The following is a 13,670-nucleotide window of genomic DNA, read 5'->3' on the forward strand; positions in this document are numbered from 1 at the left end:
TAGTGACAACATTAAACAAAAAAGTATCAGGATCAGAACAGGGTAAGTTGTGGACACGTGTATTGTAAGGATAGCTACATGAAGGAACATACAATAATATGGCATCTATAACAAAGCAACAAATGAGTATTTTTAAAATTTATTATTTGATTTATATCCTGCCCTTTCTCTCAGCAGGAGTCCAGGGTGGCAGAGTAAAAAGAGCAGATCTCTAGAATAAACAAATTCTTCTTCGATAGTCTTCAGAAGTACTTGTGCATTTAAGGGTACAAACGGAGATCTACACAATGTGTTCATTGATCACATTAATCAAATTAATCAAATCACATTACTCATTAATCAAATCAGCTGAACTCAGAAGGCTCAGTTCAAAGACTCTCTGACACTTCAGGCTTCTTCAGACATCTGTAATACTAAAAGCATAATCCAGACAATAGGGCCAAATTAGATATGAGATCAGCCATGTTTACTGTTCATATCTAAAAGGGGGTATGTGGGGATGCTCTACTTTTTACAAGAAAACAAATGTCGAACTGAGTTGAGCTGAATGCTTCTCTGCCTTACTCTGTCACCACAGAGTTTTCCCCCCAGCCTGGCTCTAATCACAAAAATGAAAGTTTGAAGTGATGGACAATAAATGGGGAGGTAAGGAATCAGGGGACTGGTTTCCCCCCCCCACACCCATGTGTGCCTTTCATTGTAAAAAGTAGGCGCCCTTAGTCTTAGATGAAAATGGGGCAGACATGAAAAACCAAATGTGGCTGCCTTGTCATTTGTTTGGCCTTTAGCATTTGTTTAACAGTCTCCTGTTAAAAGTACTTATCTTTGACTGGATCATGCTCCATAATAAGCATACTTCCAAGGAAACATGTTCAGGATTGGACTATGAGATGCTGCCTTTTTTCATTATCTGAAAATAACAGCAGCAGTGAAGCATTGAAAGAAAACATTTTAAAAACTGAGCCTATACATTTGAGATGTGTAGTTTATTTTTTCATCATACATATTAAGGAGACATAAAAAGGGGAGGGAGGGAAATAGTATCTTGCACTTGAACAAAATAACATTCCTATATCTCTTTTAAAAAAGCTGTAGAACCAACATTCAGGACAGATGTTTGATTGAAGTTAACATTAGCCTTGTCAAGCGCTACTACTCACATCAGTTTTTTGGGGTGAGTCATAAGATTTTGATTCACAAAACAAATACATTCATAATGCAAAACATTGTAAAATGCAATTCTTTAAAATAGCTTAGCCATTGATTCTGTTAAAGAATAGAGAATTGCAGAAGCAAACAATATTTACCAGAATGTGTTCTACACATCGATGTGGGGCTTCTGTGGGAGAAAAACCTGTTGAACAACGTGCAACATTCTTCTTAATACATGAGCTGCGCTTGTTCTGCATGTTCCTTTGAAATCAATGAGACTTTCAAGAAAATATGCTTGACACTAGAATGAAACACATCTGTGTAATCTATACTCTGATCCTCTGCATATTTTCTAGGAAGCAAATGCATTTCCTGAGAAGTGTGTATGGGTGTTTTTTTTAATGAAGGGTACATTTTTTTGAGGGAAATACAGTGTGCCGGCAGCAGTAAAATATACACTCTAACAAGGAAACAACCATGAATGTTGCCACTATACCCCGAAAAATGCAATGCATGACAAGACAGTAGGGAGGTATGTGTAAGACAAGAATGTGGATATAACCACAATGATTGAAAAAGAAAAGGAATCCGGTTACTTAGGTGTGATCTGTTTCACATGTATTGCAGCTGAGCCAGCAACATAAAAGGTTCCACCTTGGACAACGAATGACAAAGAAAGGTAGAATGTATTTTCGCTTGCTAGTATCTACTATCTCAGAAATATCGCTCCTATTCACATTCAGGTACACCTGGTATAAATAGGGGTAAATTTGAAAGGAGACGATACTCTGGCATCGAAGCCGCCGCGATACGCTTTGGAAACCCTGAAAAGGAGAGAGAATCCATGCAGCGTATTGGGGGTAGGGCGGGCTGGAGGCATACAAATCCCACCGACAACGACAGTTGCATGATCAGGTAACATCCGTTCTTGGCTGGGAGAGGCGGGGGTTCAAGGGAGGCGATAAGCACTGAAAACCTCAGTGTGGCGGGCGAGAAGGTGATCGCTTTCGTACGCAGGTTACCCCTTTCGACGAGTATGCAAGACCAGGGTCGGGGGGAAACGACGAGAACAGCCACTGTTTCTGTGCTAACTGGGGAACGGCGGTCCTGGAGGAAAGCAAAGGTCGACAGCTAGCCAGCGCCCTCCCCCCTTTTAAGAGAGGCCAACGTTGGATGGTGTCTGGCTTCTATTTTTGGCCGGCGGCGGAACATACCGATGAGCGGGGAGAAGGCTCCAGAGACATCGGCAGCACAAAGAACAGAGCAATTCTATGCCCGTTTACGTACGAGTAAGCCCCACAGTATTCAGTATGGAGCTTACTCTTAAGTAAGCATGCATAGGATTGAAGCCACTGGCGCATTAGGAGGGGGGTAAGCGAGCCATACGGACGTTCCCGCCGCCTTCTCTTCCACGGCATGCTCATCGTCCCCGAAGGCGCCTTGAGTGGGAAAGGTCCCCCCGGAAAAGGAGTGGCGGCGAGGGGGCCTCCCAAACAGCGCAGAGGCGGCTAATGGGGCTAGGCAAAAAAGCGACCTTGCGTTGAGGAAACTTTCGCTTGAGCAAGCGGGGCAGGGTGCCCACCACCAGCGCATGGGAGTACTGAGGTGACCCCAGGCGTGTTACGTTATTGCGAATGTTAAGAGTCAGTGGTGCTGTGTGTTGGAATAGGAAACGGCATAGCTTAGCGTCAGGAACGTCAGCCTCGAAGACCGCTCCGCGTAGGACACATACACATTGCAACCTCACTGGAGAGTGAATGCGGACTGAGCACACTATAGTTTGTTACAAGCACGTGTGTCAACTTCTCTGCCTCCTCCTCCTCTATCTTCCCTTTCCCCAATTTATCTCGAGCTCCCCTTCCTCGCGGAGCAGCCACTTTCATTACGAAAAGCGCGCCCTACATCCGCGCTGTCGCTTTAAGGGATGGAACAAAATTACTCTTCCGTGAGGTAACGCCTTCTCCTCTCCTTTGCGCAAGCGCACCGTGCTAAATTCAGCCTCGCCCCGCCCATTCCATCTCGAGAAAGAGCCGCGACGCAATTGTAAGCGCGCGCATCAGTACAAGAGGCCCGAGTGTCCGCCTCCAAACTAACTCGCTATGCGCATGCGCCTCGGTAGTACCGCGACGCGATCAGGACTTCCCCCTGCCATCAACACGTGACCGGGCCCCGCCCCAATGCAAGATCGGTGAAGTAACAAGAGTTTGTTAAGGAGTTTGTATCTCATGGGTTTACGCACACACACGATTTTTCTTAAAATTCAGAGGGGGTGGGGAAGCGCGCGCGATTACGCGCACGCGCACCAGAGGCAATCCAATCTCGAGCGTAAAAGTAATCTTAGGCGGTGGCACGAGCTTTCTCATGTGCGTGCGCGCTCCAGTCACACCAAGACACTGACAATATATGTGTACAGCGCCGCCTTGTTCTTTTCGGTTCGTCCGTCAGACCTCCCCCGCCCACTTCTCCCTCCAGTCGTCAGGCGAGTTCCCAAGTCTCTCAGGCGGGGCGGGCTGAGTCCGCCAAGTGGCGCCGCCGCCGCTCGCTGATTAACGGCTGCCCCGCCCCTTCGCTGTCCCCTCCCCTGCTCCCCCGTTCCCTCCCCTTCCCGCTGCCGTTGCTTGCCTGCTACCGCCGCCGCCAGCCCTGAACTGAGGCGAACTCCAGAGCGAACTGAGGAAGAGAAAGAAGGCACCACGGCGGCGGCAGGACTGAGACTCGCCAGCCACAAGCAAACGGCACCAGCGATAGGGGAGGGAGGAAGGCGGCGCGGCAGGCAAGGCGGCGGCGGCGGCGGCGGCGGCATTACCACCAGCATCAGCAGCAATAGACGAAGCACCTCCGGTGGCCGGGAACAGCCTTACAAGCGGCGGGGACTCCTCGGGAAACAGTAGACAAGCCCCCCCCATTTTTTTGCCCGCCTGCCTCCCTCCCCCGTCGCGGAGACAGACCGGGGGCAGTAGCGGCAGCGCCGAGGAGAAGGAGCCGCGGCCAACGTCTGCGTGTGCGGCGGGAGAGAGGGGTAGAGGAGGAGAGGGAAATAACCGTAGACTACGCCGGCCGCGGGCGCACAGCGCTGGGGAAAGGCTTCAAGTGGGAGCGGCGACAAGAAGAGGGAGAAACGGCGGCGGCGGAGTTCTGTACAAGCAGAGTGGAGGAAGACTAGGGCGCAGCCCTTCGCGGCGGTGGTAGTCGTGGTGGAGGAGGGGTTGGGGGGTGGCGGTCACTGATTTCCCCCCTCTGATTTCCTCCCTCCTTCGCACGGGACCCGGCGTCGTCTGCTGGTGGCTTCTTCGTTGACGGCAGCCCCCTTTCCCTGCTCCCTCGTTTTCCTCCTCCCCCGATTTTAAGGGGGGAAGAGGCCTCCCCCCCTCAGCCCACATAACACACCCCGTCTCTTTCTCCGCCTGGCGGGCGCCCAGTGCGGTAGTTGGGCGAGTGCTGGTGCGGGCTCTCGCTCGCTGTTTCTCTACGTTTGGAATATGGTTGGGGAAATGGAAACCAAGGAGAAGCCCAAACCGAGTCCCGATTACCTGATGCAGTTGATGAACGACAAAAAGCTTATGAGTAGCCTCCCCAACTTCTGCGGGATATTCAACCACCTTGAGAGGCTGCTGGATGAAGGTAAAATAAATTTAAAAACAGCCCGAAAATAATTATTTCCTCCTGTGACTCTGAGGGTGTGTAGAAGACGGTTCTTTCTCTCCCCCCCCCCAACGGTTTGGGCCTCTGCACTGTTAGCCTCCCCTTTGCCTTTCCCATTCCCGTCTCGAAAATGGGGGCGGACTCCTCTTTTCTCCCTTTTAATGGCGTCTTTTGGCCTTACCTTTCCTCCTTCCCCCATGAACAAAGAGGAGAAGCGGGAAGTCTCTTTACAGAAGTTTCGGCCTTGGGGAGGATGCGCTCGGGGAGGGAATAAAGTATGTCTTTGTGTATTCCCTTATTTTCGGCATACCTGCCTTTTTTAATCGGAGAAATGTAGTCGCCACATTGTGAAAAAGAAGGGAGGAGGAAGGGAGTAAAGAAGCCCAGGAGGGTTTTTTGGGAAGGGTGGAAAAAAAGAGTTATGAGAATCTACGATAGAAAATAAGGCGAACTAGGCCGGTCACGATTCAAAGAACTACTTGTAAGCGAGTTTGCAGCCTAAAGAAATGAGGAACGGGTGTTTTTGTTGTCGAGATTTGACTGGGTGGTGGTGCAAACCTATTGCCCAAACCTGAGGGCTTAGCAGTCCGCATTCCTCTCCTGCTGGGTAGTTTCTTGGCTACAAAAAGGCTAAATTGCTTCACGTTTGAGTAAACATACTGAATTTTTTTACTAGATTTTGTCTTGAAGAGTTTACACTGGAAAAATAACTCGTATACCAAAAACAAAACGCAAAATTGCCTGTGGCGTTGTTGAATACCCACTGCAGATTCCAGGCCATATACAACTGATCCTCCTGTCCCTCGTTCTTCACCCCCACGCCCCCAAATATCACTCTCTAGATCACTTTCATAAAGTTAATAGGGTGAAAACTTGGGTCACAGTCTTGGTGCCTTTGCAAACTGAAGTGTAAACATCTTTAAATTTACTCCTAATTGTTACATGGTTTCAAATGGCCTGTGGATCACAGCCAAATGTTATACAAAATGTTTCCTTGTCTTATTTGGGTTGTGTTGACTTTATTTGGATCCTGTCCTGATGAGGGTTTCCCCCCCAAAAAAGTTCTTGAGTTTTAGGGGCAAGTGCAAACTTCACTATTTAAATATGATAGATGTTGACATCGAGTTTCAGACTTGTTTTTTTAATTATTTTTTTCCATTGGGAAAAGTTCTTTTATGCAGAGGTATTTCTGGACTTTGATGGGTCTATCTATATTTGAATTGGAAACTATGCTTAGCATTTGTTTGAAGCAAATGGCTGTGCAATGTCAGTTGACAAACTGGAATTTTATATATATGATTCTTGTTTGGATAATACTATTGTAAATGAGCTGGATATTGAAATAATGCTATTTAGGAAGCAGTTTTAGATGTAAATATTTTACTGGAAGATTCTGTAGTATGAAATTAAGAAATGAATTGGGACAACAACTTCTGAAGAAACTAAATTGAGCACAGTCATAACAATGGATTTAAAAAGTTACTGAATCATCAGTTTGATCTGAAAAGGGGGAGGCACAGGGACTTTGTCACAAGAACAAAAGAGCGGAACATCTCTGGTGTCAAAAGGATATTTCAAGAACAGCATGTGAGGTCACTGCACGTTTTGAATGGCATAACCTCAGATCTGGAAGGCTGAATTTTTATCTCCCCCCCCCAAAAAAAAAATGTTTGTAAGTTCAAAACAAGATCTGGAAGTTACCTAAATAAACAATCAAGCAATTTTTTCCCTCCCTCCCTCTCTCCTCCTCTACTCCCCAGTCACTTTCTTCATACCCCAAGGCAAAAGTTCAGCTGCCCCTTTAAATCTTTCTGCTTTTTCGTGTTTGTGTTGGCTCCTGGGTGGAAGAACTGCAAATGCTGAAAACTTTCTGGAATGTTGAAAAAAATGTTCCATGCAAATTCAGTGAATGATCTAAATGTTTTAATATTTGAACACTAAGGGGCACCAGTTCTTTCTTTTTGGAAAAAAATGCAAGATTTTAAGCGTTTTATAAACCCTTATGCCAACATTAGCAAACTTACTGAAGATTTAAGATCTATGTGAGATGTTGAGCTTAAAAACAATCATATATACATGTACTGTGGGCTTAGCTTCTAGGGTTGGTGATGATTCCCCCCTTACTCGAAATACTGTAAATAGGTTTGGTCAGTTAAGTAATTGAATTGCTTTGATGTAATTAGAATTGCTGTTCAGCACTTGCTAAACCTGAGAGAGTTAACATTTTTCCTCCTGCATCTTTACATTGTGCACATATTAAAAACTTTGGAAACATCTTGACAGTTTGATATTTTTTGTAGAACAGAAGGAAGAAAGTTATTAAGTTGTTTTTTGCAGTCTTAATATTATTGCCGATTAGAAGTTTTTCCAAGCATAAGAGTTAAAGGATTATAGGGTTTGGAGCATTTTTAACAAAATCTCATCTTTGTATTTGTGGAAATTGCAGATAGCGTCTGTATTTCTAAAGGTTGATTGTATGGGTAAACATGTATTTCAGGAGTGTCCAAAATATTCTGCATTTAATCATATCAAGCATTATAAAAGGTACAGGGAGAGAGAACTTCTGAAAGTGCAGATTCTCTAAAGCATTAATGTTTTTTGTTTCCATTTGTAAATAACATATCTAGTAACAAAGTTATCTGAATTAAATTAATAAATATGAAACTGCTTTTCTATTGGTTTACGACAGCCTGTAGTAAGCAGGGGGAAGGGCTTTCCTAAGATCAAAGAGGCTTTTGTTTCCAGCCGTTGTCTGCCAAAAGTGTTACCACAATCGTTAGTGATGTAAACATTTTTGAAAGAAAAAACACATACCCAATTTTGATGTGAAAAGAAATTTGTTGAATTCCTTTTGTTTCCCCAGTGTGTTATGAGTACACTGGGAATTAAATATTTAATAATGCTCCTGCTGAGTGATACAAATACCACCCAACAACTGGTGACAGGCAAAGATATATTCAGAGTTCATGTAAGGGAGGTTGTTGTTACTAGAAGCCTCAATCCAGGTAGGAAGAAGTTCCATTGAAATCTGTTTTTTTAATTAATATGAGTGCAGAAATGGAACTGTCACAGAAACAAGATGTTTGATCTTTATATTATGACTAATGTTACTTCCACATAAAGTATGCATAGCAGAAGTAGGAGCTGAGCTTTAAATGTTTTGATTCTGAATATTCAGTATAAAATAGACATTTGAATTGTAATCTTTTAACCAATTACAAATACTAGGTGGGATTCCAACTAATTATGGAGTCCTATACATGCCTATCAGAGCCAGTGTGGTGTAGTCGTTAAAGTGTTGGACTACGACCTGGGAGACCAGAGTTCGAATCCCCACATAGCCATGAAGCTCACTGGGTGACCTTGGGCTAGTCACTGCCTCTCAGCCTCATGAAAACCCTATTTATAGGGTCTCCATAAGTCAGAATAGACTTGAAGGCAGTATATTTACATTACATACATACCTACACTGATGTAAACACTGAATTCAGAGGACTTTCTTCTAGGTAAGTGGATGTAGGATTGCAGCCAACTTTAAATTAATAGGGCTTTAGCCATGATGAACTGAACTTGGGTCCCACTGATTTCAGTGACACCCAAGTTGAACTAACAGGCTTACTTCTGTGGAAAAATTCAGAGGATTCCTCCAAGTTTGGATCCATCCCACTACCTACAAGCCATTCAATTTACAAAGCATTTTGTTTTTTTAAAAAAACACTTTTTTTGTGTGTCTCAACAAAATTCCATATTTCTGCTAAGAAGTAAATTCCAATGCTCATTGGGTCTTACAGCCAAGTAAGTGTGTATAGGGTCAAGCCTTAGTAAACTAATGGGCAAGAAAATGCAGGAGCTTTTGTTATATTGTTATATTGCTTTATAATCAGACCTAAACAGAGAGAAATTTGCTCTCTTTTATTGACTTTTTAATGTTAAATGATTTTACCATTTGCTAAAACTGAAGTTTGTGTTCAGACTCTTAAATATATTCTTAGAAGTTTGTTCTCTACGATCTTTATTTTCAGTTTTTGCAAAGCATCTTTTCTGATGATAAATGTAAATCAGGTTGCAGCTTCAATAAATTTAGGCATGCAAACTGTTTATATAAATAAAGTCAAGGTATAATACCCTTCCCCAGCAAAACAGAATTTAAAATTATAATTGGAATTTTCCTACTGGCGACTTACCCAATGTATATTTGCTCCTGTTAGTTTTAGGGAACTGTGGGGCATGTACAACACTGGAGTCCTTTGTGGGGTCTTTTCCAACTTCTAGTGGGGATAAGGACTTTTGGCATAATTGCAATAAAACATAAACATTCTCTGCCAGAATTAGACATCCATTTGAATTTTTCAGACAAGAAAGCTGCCACAAATTTCTCTCTACCCTTGAAATAGCAACATGTATGATTTATGATGTCATGTCTTTGATAAGAATTATTCTAAAAGTTCTTCTGAGAAGGTAATCATTATGGAAACAAGCCCTTGAAAGAAGCAGACATCTCAAATAGACAAACCCAAACTGTTATAGTATGCAAGTTTGCACACTGGTGCTTTTTAAACAAAAGTATCTGCAATTCCTCCCCCAGTCAGTTCATCTGGCAGATCTACTGTAAAAATAAAAAGTGAGACTTGATGCCTCTTGGTGGGCCTGCAGCTGGTTCTCAATAAGCAAGTCTTCTAAAAAAAAAAAACACTTAAGAAACTGGGATACGTTTCTCAGCTGACATCCACTTTGTAACAGAAGTTTTAAGAAATACTGTGAAAATAAAAAGTGAGGCTTGATGCCTCTTATTCCTGTTAAATGGCTTGCAACTAACAAAATTGTCCAGTTCATGCAAGGACTTACCCTTGTACAATGGAAGGTCCCCTACCTCTCCTCACTGGGGCCCTTCTGAGCATTTTTTTGGGAGGGACATGGGGTGCATGGGGAGAGGAGAGGGAAAGTTCTGTTGCATAAGTGTGGATGTTCTTGTGTGAACAGGATGACTTCATTGGATACCACCTGATGTAGGCCAAGTTTGGATCTTTAACCACTATAAGAAACTAAACCAGACAAAGTATACACATTTCAAAACAAAATCCCTTACCAGTTTGCTAAATTCTGTTATGTTGCTTCTTAAGTAACTGTAGTGGTACAGCATTATTGCAAACCTTGCACCTTTGTGATTTGCAAATTACTGATCCTCCAGTTGGCATAGCCCATTCTGGTCACTTACGTTCAGGTACAGGAAAGTGAGATTGGGTATCACTTCAATTCTAAGGGGAGGAAGTTGACAGAAATTCAAGTTTCCAAACTCTTCCAGATATTTTTACAGTTTTATAAGGATACACTGTCAGTGTGCTGGTAAGGCTGCCAATGAGAGGTCTTGGTAAATCCCCTCTCAAAAATCTAGAGTGCATGAGAGATTGTTTGCCTTCCTTCTCAGTTGCTGTTTTCACTGGCTCAGCTTCTCTTGCATTGTGCTGTAAGTTGCTTGGAGACCTTCAGGAGCAAGTGATTTAACAAGTCTAAATATTATTATTAATTGAATAAATCCCCATGTTTCAGTGAAAGCCAGGAGTGGGCTTCCTTCTATTATCAACATAGGAGAGGTGCAGAGAGCTTCTATCTGTGAGGGAGCATAGCAGTAACTGATGAAGGGGATTTTTTCTGTTGATGGGGCATGGGCATGTCTGCATCTTTTTGCGGTTCTCTCTTTTTCTGCTGTTTTGTGTTAAGTCATGCGTCTACACCTGCCATTTTGTGGCTGGTGCCCATAGCACTTACTCAAAATTCCAAATGTGTCCATTGGCCTAAAAAGGTTAGCAACCCATTGTATTTGAAGATAAACTATAGGCAGTCATTTTTATGGTTCCTGAAATAATCGGTGCTAAAACAATTACAAATGAAAAGTGAAACATGTTAACTTTGTAAAAAAAAGTTTCAATATTTTGAAATAAAATACCATACAACAACATTCTTTACATTTTTCAAATTTACCTTAGATCTGGCCTGTTCTATATTACTGAATCTTTCCTGAATTTTTGATTTTTACTTTTATTGCATTCAGTGTAAAGAACATATGGGATTTCATAGGTGCGTGTTCCTCAGTTTTCTGTAGTTACCAAAACATTCTAGAAGCATACATTTTGTTTTTTAAAGGCATTTCCCCCAACCTTAAACAAGTCCTAGTGGTTTGCTTATGTTTTCCCTAAATTGCCAAGAAATATTTAGTAAAATTGTTAAATGGAAGAAACACTCTATTTCAAGAGACGTGTAGTTATATGAATGCTTTTGTACATATTCAGGTTAAATGAATATGCTAGAAATCCAGTGCAAAATTTTACATGCTGCCAATATTTTAAATGCTGTCATTATTTAGTAGATAGGATGCAAGATTTCTGATTGGAGGTTAGTCTTGCAGTCCAAAATGTGGCTTGTTCAGCTTTTCTGTTAAGATTTTAACAGTGGCTTATAAATATGTAATTGGAAATTAAAAGAATGTATTATTGTATTGCATATTTTATTATTTATTTATTTATTGCATTTATATACCGCCCCATAGCCGAAGCTCTCTGGGCAGTTTACAACAATTAAAAACATTAAAAACAAATATACAAATTTAAAAACACATTTTTTAACAAACAAACAAACAATTTAAGAACATATGCATTAGTATGCTTTTCTTTCTAATAAGAATGCTTGGTACATGCAAATATGTACCATTCTGTGACCAGTATAGCAACTATTTCATTAAAAAATATATATGCTAACCTGCTTGGTCATCCTGGTAGGATTCCTCCTTCAAACCCATGTATTTGCTAGTTTTCTGAAATAATGAAATGCCCATTTGGGTTGACAACTTTCATAGAGACCTTTCACATGGAGTCCCATTTGAGATTTTTATATACTTCAGTGATACAAATCTACTGAACAGGATTGTCTTTTGAAAATCCAGTTGAAATAATACATAACTTGGAACTGGCTTAATTAAGCCCAATTTGTATGTTGGATATACTCATAGAGTAAGAAATATCATAGTTTGTGTATGGTGATAAGAGGCTATTGTTGATAAACCAATTCATTGCATAAGATGTATCATACTGAAGCAGAAAGATGATAATCCACAAGTTCTTGCTGTGATGTAGTTAAGAAAATAAACATTTCCACATGTAGGCAAACAATTTTTTGGTACTTTCAGTTAAAAGGTAAAAGCTAACACACCAAATTACTTTGATTTATAGCATAGATTGACCAGAGAGCATTGTAATTAATATACAATATGTAAAGTAATGCTTATTTCTTGGAGTGGGTGGGAGTTTAAGGGGTATAGTGAGACTTGTCAAAAGTAAACGTCATATTGCATGCTTAGATTTTAGTTTCCATTACCCAAATATTCAAATTCTAAGAGTGAAGTGTACAAACATCTGTTTCAATTTACCTGTCTGGTTCTACATTCTGCCATGTTAATACAAATGTTCGTTATATGCAACAAGAAATAAACTGATACATTTGCAGTATTAAAGCATTAGAAATGCTATTGAGTTATTATTATACTTGGTACTTCTCTCTTGCATTAATTTCTTGGTTCTGTTGAAATATCAAATATAGTTCTACTCTGTAGAATATGCATGAATATACATTATGCCAGTATTGCTGCTACTAGACTGTATTTTAGGCTTACGATGTATTTTTCTGTGATAATTATTCAATTTTAGTGTGTGCAACAAATACCTTTTGAGAAACTTTAAAATGATAAGTTCAAAATTGGTAAAATTTGAGTTCCTAGTTTGTAGAAGTGTTTGGTTGCTGAGCAAAAAAGTTGTTTGGTGCTGTAAAGAGCAAGCACTTTCATAGACTAGAGTCTTGTACCTCAGGTGCATGAAGTGGAGGTAGTTGGTGTATGACAGAGAGGCAACAGCTGAGGAAACAGTGTTTGAATTACAATATGAATTAATTTCCTTAAGGGTGCCACAGGCTTTTGACTGGGATTGAAAGAACCACCAGATTTCAAGGACTTTTGTTTTTGAAGTGGCAGTCCACCATGACACACATTGCAAACTACTTTTAAAACATTTGAAGAAGCATTCAAAAGAGGCTTGTGGGGTGGATGTAGGAGATATATTGTTACAAAAAGGTGGAGAAATGCCCAAGCTGTTAGGTATGCCTTAAATAATCTCTTCAGACCTTGATGTTTGTGTATTAAAGTTAGGTAGTGTCAGTTGTATCCAGGGCTGTGGAGTCGGTATGCCAGACCTTCGACTCCGACTCCTCTATTTTTCTACTGTCTGACTCAGACTCCTTCATAAATGGGAAATGTACATTAACTAGTAATAACAAATTTACTGTAGTAAAATGGTAGCACAAGGCATTTCATCACCACCATGTGAATCCAGAGCTTGGAAAAGTTACTTTTTTAAACTACAACTCCTATCAGCCCCAGGGATTGGGGTCGTGGGAGTTGTAGTTCAAAAAAGTAACTTTTCCAAGCTCTGGATTCATGTGGTGATGAAATGCCTTGTGCTACCATTTTACTACAGTAAATTTGTTATTACTAGTTAATATACATTTGCCATTTATGAAGGAGTTGAAGTCGGAGTCGGTACATTTCTACTGACTCCGACTCCGACTCCACCCAAAATTGCTTCCGACTCCGACTCCACAGCCCTGGTTGTATCACTATAACATTACTGCAAAATGGAGTATATAGTAAACAAAGCAAATCAGATGACACTGTCAGTTTAGTTCTTAGTTGTGTTGTTTTCCATGCAGAAATGGGAAACCTAAAATACCTGACAATGTAAGATTAAATGTGAATGGTATTGCAATATATAGCAGTTAATTACGTACAATGATTAAAACAGATATTTAATGGTGGATCTGAAGTTTACTATTGT

At 41.2% G+C, this 13,670-nt stretch overlaps 1 protein-coding gene across 5 annotated transcripts in view; it reads left to right on the forward strand.

Moving 5' to 3' along the window:
• Nucleotides 1-3,585: 3,585 nt before the first annotated feature.
• The window catches only part of QKI (QKI, KH domain containing RNA binding), a 230,753-nt gene continuing 220,668 nt past the window's right edge, over nucleotides 3,586-13,670 (forward strand). For 2 of the 5 annotated variants that reach the window (XM_061624345.1, XM_061624347.1), the window contains exon 1: nucleotides 3,589-4,773. In XM_061624345.1, coding sequence (XP_061480329.1) covers nucleotides 4,632-4,773 — 142 coding nt within the window. In that variant the 5' untranslated portion in view covers nucleotides 3,589-4,631. Of the gene's footprint in view, nucleotides 4,774-13,670 lie in introns of all 5 variants that reach the window. The other 3 variants (XM_061624348.1, XM_061624346.1, XM_061624344.1) reach the window with 3 other exon arrangements.

The sequence above is a fragment of the Rhineura floridana genome, chromosome 4 (assembly GCF_030035675.1).
Source record: "Rhineura floridana isolate rRhiFlo1 chromosome 4, rRhiFlo1.hap2, whole genome shotgun sequence".
In the NCBI taxonomy this organism is placed as follows: domain Eukaryota; kingdom Metazoa; phylum Chordata; class Lepidosauria; order Squamata; family Rhineuridae; genus Rhineura; species Rhineura floridana.